This window comes from Gastrolobium bilobum, unplaced genomic scaffold (genome assembly GCF_033153095.1).
Source record: "Gastrolobium bilobum isolate Gb01-03AN ecotype WA unplaced genomic scaffold, APGP_CSIRO_Gbil_v1 utg41768, whole genome shotgun sequence".
Taxonomy (NCBI): Eukaryota; Viridiplantae; Streptophyta; class Magnoliopsida; order Fabales; family Fabaceae; genus Gastrolobium; species Gastrolobium bilobum.
In genome coordinates this window covers 12,639-27,825 of record NW_026896542.1, presented here as the reverse complement: position 1 = coordinate 27,825, position 15,187 = coordinate 12,639, and the positions used below count along the sequence as shown (strand labels likewise).

The 15,187-nt window shown below is 35.7% G+C and overlaps 2 protein-coding genes across 2 annotated transcripts; both read right to left on the bottom strand.

Moving 5' to 3' along the window:
• Positions 1 to 3,264: 3,264 nt before the first annotated feature.
• On the bottom strand, positions 3,265 to 5,892 carry LOC133300366 (uncharacterized). The gene is made up of 8 exons (XM_061499891.1): positions 5,544 to 5,892; positions 5,191 to 5,432; positions 5,048 to 5,102; positions 4,896 to 4,969; positions 4,721 to 4,813; positions 4,520 to 4,621; positions 4,133 to 4,432; positions 3,265 to 3,372 (listed from the first exon to the last, which is right to left on the bottom strand). The coding sequence occupies exons 1-8, from the start codon at positions 5,890 to 5,892 to the stop codon at positions 3,265 to 3,267; spliced, it is 1,323 nt and encodes a 440-aa protein (XP_061355875.1).
• A 730-nt stretch (positions 5,893 to 6,622) lies between these two features.
• On the bottom strand, positions 6,623 to 9,966 carry LOC133300365 (uncharacterized). The gene is made up of 3 exons (XM_061499890.1): positions 7,301 to 9,966; positions 7,122 to 7,215; positions 6,623 to 6,994 (listed from the first exon to the last, which is right to left on the bottom strand). Exons 1-3 carry the CDS (start codon positions 9,964 to 9,966, stop codon positions 6,623 to 6,625), a joined length of 3,132 nt encoding a protein of 1,043 aa, XP_061355874.1.
• Positions 9,967 to 15,187: the final 5,221 nt, after the last annotated feature.

The window sequence follows — 15,187 nt, the reverse complement described above, 5'->3', positions numbered from 1 at the left end:
AACAATAAGATTATTATCATCCTCAAAATGTCTAGAAGCAAACCAGTGAGCACATCTGTTATTTTCTCGAAAGGTGTGGACCCAACGAACATCCCAATCTTCAGCAAGCCATTTGTGAATACGGGAAACAACCTGAGAGTTTCTGTGATTGTTGCTCCCTTCTTGGATAGTGCTAAGAGCAATTTCTGAGTCACATTCCAACTCCACTCTCCTAACACCAGTACCCCAGGCCAGCTCTAAACCTTTGAGGATACCCCAGACACTACAAGAAAGGAGTCATGTAAAGGCGGTTTGTGTTATATATATAGGCGGTTAATGTTGGGAAAACTCGGTTCCCTCAAGCTCGGCTCAGGGGCCTTTGTGCGGAAGTCAATCAACAAGATCCTGATCTCGGATCTCGGCAATACCTCAGCCTGAACTTCACCAGGTCAGGCAGCGCAGTGGAACAATCAAAAACGAAAAAATCAAAATAGGAGAGAGAGAGAAGAAGAACACAACCAGTTTTAACGTGGGAAAACCTTCTCTAATGAAGAAGTAAAAACCCACGGGACCTAGTCTAGATCAAAAATCCACTATGATGATAATGGTTACAAATAATCAAATACACCAATGTGGTGGTTAACTCAACCTCTCCAACAATTGTGATAATCAAACTACCCTAGAGATGTTTCACTCAAACTCTCTCTAGAGATCTCTCAAATGCAAAGCATAAAGCTTTTGCTCAAACAATCAAATAATTCTGTCAAATTTGTTCTCTCAAATCTGACCTCTCAAAAATCTACCCTCTCAGATCTCACCTTGCCTCCACCCACAACAATGAGTATATATAGAGGAGGTGGAAATTAGGGTTAGGGATTTTAGAAAACCCCTCAAATGGGCTTGGGCTTAGCATTGAAGGAGGAAGCCCAACAAATCTCCCCCTCCGACTTCAATGCGACGGCTTTAGCATCAGCCCGGCTCCTTCACAACAGTCTTCAAATTTTCTTGTTGGAACCGGCTTTGACCGACCTCTGGACTTGTCTCGTCTGTCACGACCTCTACCTCGGCTTTTGCTTCTACCGCGGGAGTCGGATTTCCCTTTGTTCTCAGCAACGTTGGCCTCAGACGTACTCGAAGTACCTCGTTCTCTTCTCCTGGATTCTTCGCCCAGGAGGCTGTCTGTCACGACATCCATCTTCAATTTTCCATCTGGAGTCGAGTTATTCAGGGTCACCACCAGAGTATCCCAGCTTTCTGGCAGCGAGCTCAACAGCAGCAATGCCTGCAATTCTTCATCAATTTTCATATCAGCCTTTGACAGCTGATTCACAATACCTTTGTAGGTGTTCAGGTGTTCAATCATGAACATGTCGTCCTTGTATTCAAGCTTAACAAGTCGGCGAACCAGGTGTGCTTTGTTCCTGGGAGTTTTCTTCTGAATCATGGACTCTAATTTCGTCCACAACTCATACGCGTTCGTGAATTCGGACACGTGCTCAAAGAGGCTTTTATCAATATATTTCCTGATCGTGGCTACCGCCTTCCGACTCAGGATCTCCCACTCCTTATCAGTTTTGCCTGCTGGTCTCACATCAAGGATAATGGGCTCATGCAAATCTTTGCAGTAGAGATGATCTTCCATCATCGGTCTCCAATATGTGAAATTGTTTGCGGTCAACTTGAACATATCTCCATCATGAGTTATGCCACTGGTCTCCATCTCGTCTCCCTCAGAACCCGTCGAACTCGGGCTTTGATACCACTGTTGGGAAAACTCGGTTCCCTCAAGCTCGGCTCAGGGGCCTTTGTGCGGAAGTCAATCAACAAGATCCTGATCTCGGATCTCGGCAATACCTCAGCCTGAACTTCACCAGGTCAGGCAGCGCAGCGGAACAATCAAAAACGAAAAAATCAAAATAGGAGAGAGAGAAGAAGAAGAACATAACCGGTTTTAACGTGGGAAAACCTTCTCTAATGAAGAAGTAAAAACCCACGGGACATAGTCCAGATCAAAAATCCACTATGATGATAATGGTTACAAATAATCAAATACACCAATGTGGTGGTTAACTCAACCTCTCCAACAATGTTGATAATCAAACTACCCTAGAGATGTTTCACTCAAACTCTCTCTAGAGATCTCTCAAATGCAAAGCATAAAGCTTTTGCTCAAACAATCAAATAATTCTGTCAAATTTGTTCTCTCAAATCTGACCTCTCAAAAATCTGCCCTCTCAGATCTCACCTTGCCTCCACCCACAACAATGAGTATATATAGAGGAGGTGGAAATTAGGGTTAGGGATTTTAGAAAACCCCTCAAATGGGCTTGGGCTTAGCATTGAAGGAGGAAGCCCAACAGTTAAAACCGCCTGCGTTTTCTACATTTGGCGGTTAGTGATCCGCCTGGGTTATTACTGTCGAGAATCATACACAGGCGATTTCTATAAACCGCTGGAATATCAGCCAGTAGAATTTGAGGGCGGCCGACGTGACGGCCTATATCGTCAGAGGTGACTTCAGAAATGGCATAGCCCATGTTTCCAAGCGGTTAGATTAACCGCCAGTTCTAAACAAATGCAAGCGTTTATTTTGGCGGTTTATATCGTCAGACTGATTTGTGGAATTGCAATAATAGTTAAAAAAAGCATGCGGTTAGATGAACCGCCAGAAGCTCGAAATGCAGGCGTCTCTGGTGTCCATTAACTCTGTCTGCAAATTGACTATATGCAACGGTCTTTATAACCCGCTAGCAGATTTGCATATATTTCTTTTTTTAAAAAGCAAATATTTTTTATTTTAGTTTTATAACAAATCCTATATTGTAAAATTTAATAGTATCAGAGAAGGGAAATTTAAGCATTGAGTAGGATACTACAGAAAAAGGTAAATATGTATTCAATATTGTCATTAGGATTGATCAGTGCCATACATATTGGGGTGCCACTGAATGACCAAAAATATAAAACCTATTCCTAGGTAATAAGCAAAACATACCCAGGAAATTGCTAACACCCAAAACAGAATGAGTGAGTGACATACATATTGGGGTGCCACTGAATATACAAAACAACACAAAATATAGAACCTACTCCTAGGTAAGCAAAACATACCCAAGTAATTCCTACCATCCAAAACATACCTAGGAAATGCTTAACATAAAAAACATGAAAATTCAAAATATAATGTCAAACATCCAAAATAGCACTCAGTGTACAAGCAGTGGTTTGGGGAACTTAATATCCACAATACATGTTCCATCAAAAACTTTGAAATGATGTCCAATATTAAGATGATGGTGGTGAGGGTCCATGATTTGAAGATTCTGGTCCAAGAGAAGGATTATGACTAGCATTGGAGGACTTTCTAATTCCAGGAGATCCCAAGTCAGGAACCTGATATTGTGGGGGAAAATAAAATAGACATTAATCAAAGAGCCAAAGTGGGAAACAAAATATTTAGGTTAGGAACAGTAAAACAATTAGGCAATAGAACAGATGTATGAAATATTGACTTCCTACCAATTTGAGCTTTAGTGATTTTAGTTAACTTCGTACCCCATTTTCATAATTCAATCCCAAAATACCACAACGCTGAAAATTGTAACATTCAACCTAATTTCCTAAAGGAGCAATGTTGGTTTATGTGACAAGTCAACATGCACTATAAAACGACAAAAAGGCATAGAGTCAAGCAACACACATTAAAAAATGCATGTGATATTCTGACAGCATTGATCCAAGCAACAAATATTGATCCAAGTGACAGCAATTGATCAAACTTTAAGGTACATATACATTTTTTATCCAAGTGAGGGCAATATGATTTATATAACAAGGTGACAATATTTAGACCGGTGACAACAATTATTACAAGAAAATGATGATATAAATTTTAAAACCTAATATTAAATGGACATGAAGAGTTTTATGGCAGATGATAGCAATGTCAATTATATAACAAGGTCCAGTGACAATATGTAAACCACATTGGAAGTGACAACAATTAATAGGAAGAACAGTATTGAGATCTAATGTCAATGTTAATATGAAATGGACATGCACAATGCTGATCCAAATTATAAGGGTTTGTCAACTATATAACAAGAATGAAGATGATATCAGAAATCTCAAAGCAGATTTAAGACACATTTACCTCATTAGATGGCAATTGACTTCCAAAATTTAGCAGAAAATGTGCCATTTGTGCTTTTAATGTGTCAAGCTCTACCATCTTGTCTTTTATAGTGTCCAACTCTTCTTTTAAGGCATCATATTCAGCTTGTGTAGGACTACTGGAAGAAGTTGAGGCTGAACTAGTTGATGTTCTACGTATTTGGGATGGAACCACCCCAAAACCCATGCCTCTAACCCGACCTGGGTGTTCCTTCCCAAATACATTAATAAAAGCCTCTACTTCAGAATTGGTTTGTTGCATCTGTACTAGTAATTGATCCTGCATACAATCAATTAACGATCAGAAATTGAACTTGAAAGGTATGACAGTAATTAATCAAAATAAATTACAACAAAAATTGGTTACATTTTTCAGCCTAGCTTCCTCATTCACAAAATTTCCACACTTTTTCTTATGAGCAACAACATATATTTCCCCTCTGGTCATTGTTGTTCCACGTTCTATTTCCTGACATTTGGCATTGCACAATAATATTAGTTCCATAATTCTACAGAAGTGAAATATATTAATACTAAAGTGGCAATTTACATTATTTAAAGACCATACCAGCTCTCTTTTCCTCCTTGCAATGGTCTTTGAGCCTAGGGTATGTGGGATAGTTTGTTTCTGTCTATTAGCAGTATTGATTCTACTATATTTCTACATTGTATAGGGAAAAAAAATTAAGGTATTTGTTGGATACAAGTGACCACAATAAAAAATTAAAATCATCCTTCATTACCTTTGCTTTCTCACTTGTTTTATAAGTCAAGAAACTACCCCATTGTTCCCTTGTCATCCCATCAGGGAAATTTTCTAGATTTTACTCAAAGCTTTTGTCTTTTTCATACATTTCATTCGCTAGCCTCCACCTGTTGTCTTTCCATTTCTTACCCATATTGCCCATACAGAAATGATAATGGTCATCATTATCCACAACGAATCTTTTCTGGAAGAGAGTAATAAGCTCAAAATTAGACACAATAACGACATAATTATAACACGGGCCTGTTACAAAAGTTATGAACCATTGTTACCTTAATAGTGTTTAGCCAAACATCTTCCTTGTAGATGGGGGGTATTTTAGGCCACCTCTCATAACTTATAGGGAATATGTTTGGGTTGCATGCAAGGTGACCCAAAAAACCAAGCAATAGGGCAGCAGCCTCCCCGACAGGCTGATTGTCCTCATTCCATTCCACTACTACTTTCTTATGAGGAGGAAGTACCAATACATCCCGCACACGTAGTCTTTCCGCATCAGTCACTCCATTATCAGCTAGTACAATTTTGTTAATGCAAGAAGAAGATAAAAAAGAAATTGTAAGAATTAAAGGCTGTGTATATAAGATTAATACAAGTTTAAAATATTGGTTTAGGACTCAGTTACCTAGCACATCAACAACCCAGTATTTGTTGCATGTCCTTTGGGAAGGGTTTCGTGGTGGTCTTTGATCGGATGGCTGAGATTGACCAGAGACTGGTTCAGAGGCAGCAGGTGCTAGGGTAGGTTGAGCAGATGATGGTGGAGGTTCAGTATTTGCAGCTGCAGCTTGTGCAAATCCTGATTGAGCAGAAGGTACTTGTTGTTGGTGGATCACCAATTCATGTGGCTGAGTACTCAATTGTTGAGTGGGTACTACCGAGTTTTGGTTTTGTTGTTGCACATTGGTTGTCCCTTCATTAGCAGAGGAGGTTGTGGGATGCACCCTTCGGGTGAACCTCTTTGTACGTGCCATTGTCCTGCTTGGAAAAAAAAATTGCAAGCACACATAATAGTGGTACAAAACAGAGAAATCTCAAATGTCTATTTGGGATATAATTAATGAAATCAGGCAAACCAACATGTACACACTTAATGTAATATAATATTAAAACAAGCATTATACAATTTGACAGTAAAATTAGCATGTACATATTCATATAGTTCAAAACCTCTATTAGCAGCATGTACTCATACATTTCAGATAAACTAGTATGATCAGCAAGTAGACATATACCTGAATAGTGTACATAAAACCATAATTACACATTTGTATAACAAGTTAAAATAGCAAAGATAGTCGATGTACATATGTATTCAGTTTAAATTTACCAGTGTAAATCAGCATGTACTCAATCATTTTGGATAAACTAGTATAACCAAAAAGTACACATATACCTCCATAGTACCAATGAAAGCAACATTACACATTTTTTGGACAAGTTTAACCAGTAAATCCAGCATGTACAGACCTATACACATTAAATATACCAGTGAAAACAGCGTGTACAAGTTTTTATAAATTTAAACCAATAAAATCATCAAAAGTACATGTCTACTTTTGCATGCATGACTTCAATTTTCTTGTTACAAATAAAAGTTATGTAGTGATGTGATCAAAAACCACCACTAACCCGGAAGCTTTGCACAAAATACAAAATAACAACCATGTAAAGAACATGTAACTGTAATGAACCAAACTATTATCATATTCCTATTTCTTCATCCTCAGTTAGATTAGCATGCAAATTTAGATTGTCATCATCTGTGGAAGGTCTTGATAATTGAACAGGTATTGTGTCATCCACAACAAGATGGTCCAAGTTCTGTGATGGAAATTGGCTAGTCCATGTCATAATATCTTCACCATCTCTACTACTTGAATAGCTTCTAGTGTCAAACGTTCCATAAACCCCACTATTTTGAGTTTTGAGGTTGTTGTCTCTTTCTAAGGTACGAAATTTCATGCCATTTACATTAAATGCTTTGAATTTTCTAGCTTGATACAATGGACCTTTTGCCAGGGAAAGCATGATAGCTACGTCTGGTTGTTCTATATTGTTGACATCTACAATAATCTATATCACAATAAGTAGTAATTAAAATGTTAAGTATTTTATATTAAAGTTTAAGTATTTTATATTAAAGTTTACACTATAGTTGAATAAACTAATATGTGATACATTACTCACACGTTTAGAGAACCATTCGACAAACTCTCTTATGCACCCGCTTATCTATCTCTGCTTGATTTCGACTAGTTCTCCTTAGTTGCCTTTTAACATCGGTCCTAAATTCCCTAAATAAATAAATGACTTTATACTTAATATCATCACCACTTACTGAATGACAAGAAATTATATATAAAATACCTACGTACTTACTGAAGATATCTTTCAACAAGTGGGCAATTGGTAAGCACATGTCTATGCACTTGTAATCTTTCCATGTTAGTTAGATTGAAAAATGTTGATGCACCAATTGGCTTACCTACTTGGGGAAATAATTCCTCTACACGCGTTTGTGGCTGTGTATCAACATGAGCATCATCAACACGACTTGTTCGATTCCATCGAGTCTCGATATTGTCCAAGTATCTTGAGCAAAATGTTAGGATTTCTTGCATAAGGTACCCTTCTGCAATTGACCCTTCTGGTTGTGCCCTATTACGAACATATGATTTCAATTGTCCCAAATACCTTTCAATAGGATACATCCACCTATAGTGAACGGGACCTCCAAGCTTAGCTTCTTCAGCAAGATGAACTATCAAATGAACCATGACAGTGAAAAATGAAGGTGGAAATAACATTTCCATGTGGCATAAGGTTAGCACAACTTGACGTTGCATATTATCCAAATCTGTAACGCTCAACACCTTACCACATAGTTGCTTGAAAAATGAGCATAATTCAATCAAAATGCTAGATACATTATCAGGCAATGCTATTCTCGTTGCCAACGGTAGTAATTGCTCCATCAATATATGACAGTCATGACTTTTCAACATCCCACTGATTCGCATAGAATCAACATCAATGCACCTAGATATGTTGCTAGCATAACCATCGGGTACTGTGATATTCCGCAATGTCTTCAGAAAAGCCTTCTTGCCTTGATTGGTCATTGTATACACTGCTAACGGATATTTCCCGTTCTCATTTGGCCAAAGGTCATGCTTGCAACCTATTCTTTGTAGATCTCGTCGAGCATTCAAATGATCTTTTGATTTTGAGGAATCATTAAGCAAGGTGAAAATGATATTGTCGCACACATTCTTCTCAATATGCATCATGTCAAGATTATGACGCAGTACATTATGTCTCCAATAGGGAAGCTCAAAAAATATGCTCTTTTTCTTCCATTGTTGGGCGTTGCCTTGTGTATCACGATCACCAACCCGTAATCTTTTCCCTCTTCCACTAACTTCAGGTGGTCGACCAAAGCATGTATTCACATTTTGGACTTGTTCAAGAATTTCACAGCCAGTTAATATCCTAGGAGGATTGCGCAGTTCTTGTTTTCCATTAAATCTAACCTTGTTCAATCTAAACCGGTGTCTATGTGGAAGAAAACGACGATGGCCCATAAAACACCACTTCTTACTATGATAAAGCCGATAAGGTTCAAAGTCAAAGTTGCACACTGGACAAGCTAATGCAGTGTATGTGTTCCACCCAGATAGATTACCCAAACCAGGAAAATCACTAATCGTCCATAGTAAAGCTGCACGTAACTTAAACATCTCCCGTGTTGAAGCATCATAAGCATCTATACCATCATTCCATAGTTCAATCAACTCTTCCTTTAGCGGTTGCAAGTACACATCGATGTCATTCCCAGGCATTTTTTTTCCAGGTATTATTGTTGAAATGATAAATGATGTGGACTTCATACACATCCAAGGAGGAGTATTGTACAAGATTAGAATAATTGGCCAAATGCTATAGCTAGAGCTCATATTACCAAACGGATTAAAACCATCCGTAGCTAAACCAAGCCGAACATTGCGTGCGTCTGATGCAAATGACGTATGCAAGGAATCAAAATTCTTCCAAGCTTCTGAATCTCTAGGATGTCGCATCTTTCCATCACTACCACCATCTGTAGCATGCCATCTCATGTCGTTGGCAGTCTTTGATGACAAGAACAATCTTTGTAACCGTGGTTTAAGTGGAAAGTAACGGACAACTTTGGCAGCCACTTTACTCTTGGTATTCCTATGTTGTGGGTCACTTCCTTTGGCAGGTGGTTTCCATCTAGATGTGTTACAAACCTTGCAAACTTGTCTATCTACATTGTCCTCACCCCAATACAACATACAATTTTTTGGACAAGCATGTATCTTCTGGTAATCCAATCCCAACTTCGTAATAGTCTTCTTTGCCTCATAAAAGGAATTTGGAATTTTTGCATGAGGAAAAGCATCGTGCAATAGCTCCAATACCAAAGTCATAGCCTTGTCACTCATCCTAGTCAAACACTTTATATGATACAACTTCACAATAAAGGAAAGCTTAGAAAATTTGGTACTCCCTTCATACAAAGGTTGTTCTCCATCTTTGAGTAATTCGTAAAAATCATTCCCAGCAAAACCTTCTTCGTGTCCATTATTTGGCAAATCTTCAGCATTTTGCTGGCCATCAACCCCAAAAGCATCATTTACCATGTTTCTTATGGGATCCTCATGGACACTGTTGTCTTCTGGTACATGTAATATATCTGCATCACTGGCATTGCTCGTTTCTCCAGCACGTGCACGTGACTCTCCGTGAAAAACCCAAAAGACGTAACCTTCTGGGAATTTTGTGCAAATTAAATGGTCATACACTACTTCCTGTGAATGCCACTTTCCAAAACCGCAACCTGAACAAGGGCATAATATCAAACCCTCAGCGGAGCTATTTCTTACAGCAAATTCAATAAAACCTCGTACTCCTTGTTCGTATTCAACTGTATTTCGTGGTTTTGCAATCCATGATTTATCCACCCGCACTGAAAAAAAGCAATGCAGTGTTGTCAAATGCGGGTATATATCACCGGTCCTCATTGACAATGTGTATTGGTAACCACAACTGTTTGTACTGTTTGGGTTTGGGGATAGTTTACTAGATTTACGTTTACGGTTAGGTGGGGCAGTGATTATTATGATTACAGCGCACAAACGCGTAATTGGTACTATGCAATTTAATTGCAATGGTCATTACTTACTTGTAGTGTCGGAACTCCAAGTGGCTGAAGTTTCAACACTACATATATCAATGTATAACACTACGACTACCAAAGGCCAACAATCAACCATCATTGAAGAACAAGCGTTCAGTAACACAAAATGAATTCAATTCTTACCAGATTATGAGTTCCTTTGGTTTTGTTGATGTACTGCAAAAGATATTGAACAAGACTGGTTCTTAACTGCAACAAAATAAATAATTAAGGAAATTATAATATTATCTTTACAAGGCATGGACATGTTCCACTTCCGACCGTGACTCAAATCTCACATGGAACATAACAATTATTAAAATCACTTAGTAAGAATATGATCTTTACCAAAAGAAAAGCATAAAGCATGCATACAAAGTTAAAAAAAATCCAAGATCTTTACAAGGCATGTGTAAATTCAATAAAGAAAGAAGTACGATTAATTAAGGATAATAAAATTTAGTTCTAATAAATACACAATTTGTTGGAGTGCAAAATATGATGTGGATATCCACGGACCAATTCATACAAATTATAGAAAATGGTAATATTAATAATAATTACAAAATACTATACTTACAAGCCTTCAACTATACTTTCTCCCTTATCTTTCTCTTTCTATTCAACTCATTGTTCTTAAAACCTCGACGAATGACTATAACAGGAGTAGCCAACAAAGATAGAGATTAGAAAATATTAAATGGCAAAAGTATCAAACCAGGTCCATGAAAGTTTAATTTGGCCAAAACATACAACGCATAAGAACTCATACATATTGGAACCAGAGTTAGCTTCACGAACATTCTTGGTTTGGTAAATACAAAGTTGTTCACACACTTGCAGAACTAAAAACCAGAAAAATGCCAGTTCATGCAAAACTCATTTACATAGCTCAGACGATTACAAAACTCAAAGCCAGAAAACAAGTTACTGCGAAAAATGATATAAGCCAGGACATTAGATTATGCAATTCACATGTACACAGCTAACAAAGTTACATATCTCAAACCCATAAAACTAGTTTGTTAAAGAAAACGAGATAAGCCACAAAACTTAATTATATAACTCACAAAACGAAAAAATGACAGAATAAGGAAGACAAAATTTAAAATGAGTAAAACTTATAGGTTACTTTAATTTCAATAATCGTAGATGCATCATCGTTGTTATTTTATAAAAATTTAAAATTGAAAAAGTAGTATAAATAAAGGCTAAAACAGTTTTACTAGCCATCATGGTTGTTACACTTGGTGAAACCTATTAACTATAAAAATTGTGGTTTTGTAAAAAAATTTATTTCAAACCAAGAATTCAAGACTGGTTGTTACACGTTAGTGAGATTAGATTAATAAATAAGAATATAAAAAATTTATTTCTTTATAATAAGGCCTAAGTGGCAACACGTACTTCCTTTATATATTTTTAGAAAAAGAAGGGTTCCAAATCCAAGAGGGCAGTTATGAATGTCAAAAAGAAGTTTAACTAATCGATACCAACATTGGTTCAAGAAGATACATACAACCAAGATAATAAAATAATTTCAGTAACTTTTAAAAGATAAAAGGCAGATGGAAAATAACATTGCCCGAAAACAGAAAGATCATTACTGGTGTAAGAACCAAGTAGAACAAGCAATGATTCACGATAATCGGGATCTCCCAAATCCGTTTATTACAATATTTATATTCAGATTATATGTCACTCATGTACACAGCTAACACGGTTACATATCTCAACACCCATAAAAATAGAAAAATATAGAAAACGAAATAAGCCACAAAACTTAATTATATAACTCAGAATGAGGAAAATGACAAAATGAGGAAAACAAAAAACAAGATTTTGGTAAGAAAAATTATATTTTTTACAACATGCAGAAAAATAGACGGGAAAATAGAAAGGCCAAACAATCTTCAAACCGTTTACACATGCAGCAAAATAGATAAGAGGGATAATACAAACCTGTCGACCTGAAGAGCCGAAGAACTTTCCAAGTGCGCAAAAATCAGATTTAGTTACAACCCTTCAAACACTAGAACAAAAGCATTACATTAAAAGGAAACAATGTAAGACTGCCAACGGGGGTTATGGCAAAGGGGGATGGAGACAGATAAAATAAGGTAGCTATGTTGCCATCGCTGACCTTCGCTTGTGAATGAAAATGGAAAAGACTAACACGCTGATCCTATGGACCTGAAGAAATGAAGATCTTTCCACATGCAGAACAAGAAAGTCGAAGCCTGCAAAAACTACAATAATAGCAATAAATAAAAAAAGAATCAAAGGAAAAATGTCAATGGGGTTTAAACCAAATGAGGAAGGCGATAGAGAAAATAAGGTACATATGATTTATTTCTCAGACCTTCGTCTATCAATGGGGGTTAGGGCAAACGAGATAAAGATAACACCTTGGGGAGAGAAAAAGATAAAGCTTTGAGGGATCAGATTTGGCTGAGTGTTAAGACAAAAAGTCTGATGTGACTTTTTGACGCACAGTGTGACTTTCGAAAAACTAAGAGGGAATAGTTTTCACAAGGGAGGGAAAACTATCCGCCTCGGCAAAAGCACCAAAACCGTCTGATGCGTTTAATTTAAGAAAATATGTTCTTGATAACATTACAAACCATGCAGGCAAAGTGGCAAATTTCATACGATATTTCCTGTGTGAACGTGGCTTCGAATCCTCAATGCATTCATTTTAAATTCACTATCATGTATATATTTTTTACGCTTCAAATAAATCATACGATCTTATATATAAATTATAATAGTGAATATATACTATATTAATATTACGTATATAATTATAATAAATATAAGTTATTTTTAAACTTAATATTAACAAATCTCATTAATAAAAATAAATAACGCATATTTTTTTTTGTGAAATAAACAACGCATATTTAAGTGTTAATAAAAAGTATTAAAATAAGTAATGGGTATATCAAATATAAGTTATTTTATACATTAATATTAACCAATAATTTATATATATTAATAAAGCATAAATAAGTGTTAATTAATAGTATTAATATAATTATGCATTTTATCGATAATAATTATATATTATTACTTATGGAAAGAATATATATATATGGGAAATTTTTTCTTATTTTACAGCAATTAAAAACTTATCTCATGCAGACACAAAATGGTGGGACTATCGTTTCTAAAAAAATTAAAAAAATTAAAAAAATAAAAAAAATAAAAAATTTGACACGACTCCATGTATGTGCAGAAAAGACACCTGTACACACGTTGATGGAGAAAATCATTGCCCATATATATATAAAAGGTTGGTAGACATACTCCTAAGAAAGCCTAAGAAATGAGTGGCTATAGAAAAAAAAACACAAGAGCACATTCTTTGGTGATTATGGTAGACATACTAAACACACAACACGTGTAGATATAGTTAAATTGGACCAACCCCGATAGGTAAGTTAATAATGTGTATCGGGGTTCAACCATCTAACATCATTCACGTATATCGTAAATTAATATTTAAAATCTCATATATACGAAGATTGACATGCGTGACACGTTAACACTTAATCAAGCAATCTAAGTTAATACTATCTATCTATGGAGATGTATTTTTGTTATATGTCATTCCTCCTCTGTTTGTTGCCAAGTTATAAGAGGGTGTGTGTCAACACATAGAATTGTCAAATTCAAATTCTTTGCAAGTACGAATTGTTAATCGGTAAAAGACACCAACAAATGTATGTGAGAGTAAATCCCTTAGGTTTATTGCAATTCGGAGAGTAGTAGGTGAAATTATATACAAATAGTGTTCTGTGGGATGATCGTGAGTGGTTTACGTGTGGAATCACTTTGTGCCCATATATAGAAAGAGGGCACCCACAATAATTATGCAGGAGTATTAATTAATGTGTAACGCATGTGGCTCAGTTAAACAGAGATGTTCTACATTATAAACATACTCAAATCTCACATATAGTCAGTATACTGATACTTATTACTTGAATGTTGTCATTGGTTCAATCGGTGGGTAAGTGGTTCAACAACATGAACTGATTCAAGAAAATTATAAACATACTCAAATCTCACATATAGTCAGTATACTGATACTTATTACTTGAATGTTGTCATTGGTTCAATCGGTGGGTAAGTGGTTCAACAACATGAACTGATTCAAGAAAATTATAAACATACTCAAATCTCTATAAAAAATAATACTAACTGACAATATTTGAATATGGAAATTATTAAATCACACATATAGTCAGTATACTGATACTTATTACTTGAATGTTACTTCTATGGAAAAGGTTATACTTACTATCTATTTTTCTTACTACCTCTTACTACTAAATCTTAGTCGCTGATTTTCGTCAATCTAACGGTTATAATTTATTACAAATTAATAATTAATTAATAAATATGATCTCATAAATTACAATCGTTAAAATTTAAATATAGGTAGTAAGAGGTTAAGATTTAGTAAGAGGTAGTAGTAAATATGATCTCATTAATTAATAAATATGATCTCATAAATTACAATCGTTAAAATTTCCGTCAATCTCAGCAGTTAAGATTTAGTAGTAAGAGGAAGTAAGAAAAATAGGTAATAAGTATAACATTTCCCTACTTCTATAGTTAAAAACTTAATAATATATATATTATATATATATATATACTAAAATATTTAAACATTATTATTTTTCAAAATATTTAAATTTCTTAGTATCAGCTACTGCGAATGTGTGTGTTATTTTACTGGACACAAAACTTAGGTTATTTTAAGAAAGATAGACATAAAGAGGTGTGAGTCCCAACCAAAAAAAAAAGACCAAAAATGTAGACACAATACGTTTTTAAATAACGCTCAAATTCAATCAAAATAAAGAGCCGATGAGACTTGTAAGAAAATTATTGTTGGAGTTTCATTAGATCTGGCCAAAATGTTTCAAAACCCTAGTATTCACCTCTCACACTAGCTTTCTTCCACTCTCATTTCAATAAAGCACAATAGCCTCAGCCGAATGCTATACGCTCATACGCAGATCCGTTTGGTTTTTGCTGCTGTTTGTCGTCTGCTG

Excerpts from the sequence above, each read along its gene's own strand:
- LOC133300365 (XM_061499890.1), bottom strand. The coding sequence starts at position 9,966 with ATGAGGACCGGTGATATATACCCGCATTTGACAACACTGCATTGCTTT. Across the intron at positions 7,216-7,300 it reads CTTGTTGAAAGATATCTTCA|GGAATTTAGGACCGATGTTA; the intron begins GTAAGTACGTAG and ends TTATTTATTTAG. Across the intron at positions 6,995-7,121 it reads ATAAGAGAGTTTGTCGAATG|ATTATTGTAGATGTCAACAA; the intron begins GTTCTCTAAACG and ends ATTGTGATATAG.
- LOC133300366 (XM_061499891.1), bottom strand. The coding sequence starts at position 5,892 with ATGGCACGTACAAAGAGGTTCACCCGAAGGGTGCATCCCACAACCTCC. Across the intron at positions 5,433-5,543 it reads CTGGGTTGTTGATGTGCTAG|CTGATAATGGAGTGACTGAT; the intron begins GTAACTGAGTCC and ends AAATTGTACTAG. Across the intron at positions 5,103-5,190 it reads TTTGGCTAAACACTATTAAG|AAAAGATTCGTTGTGGATAA; the intron begins GTAACAATGGTT and ends ACTCTCTTCCAG.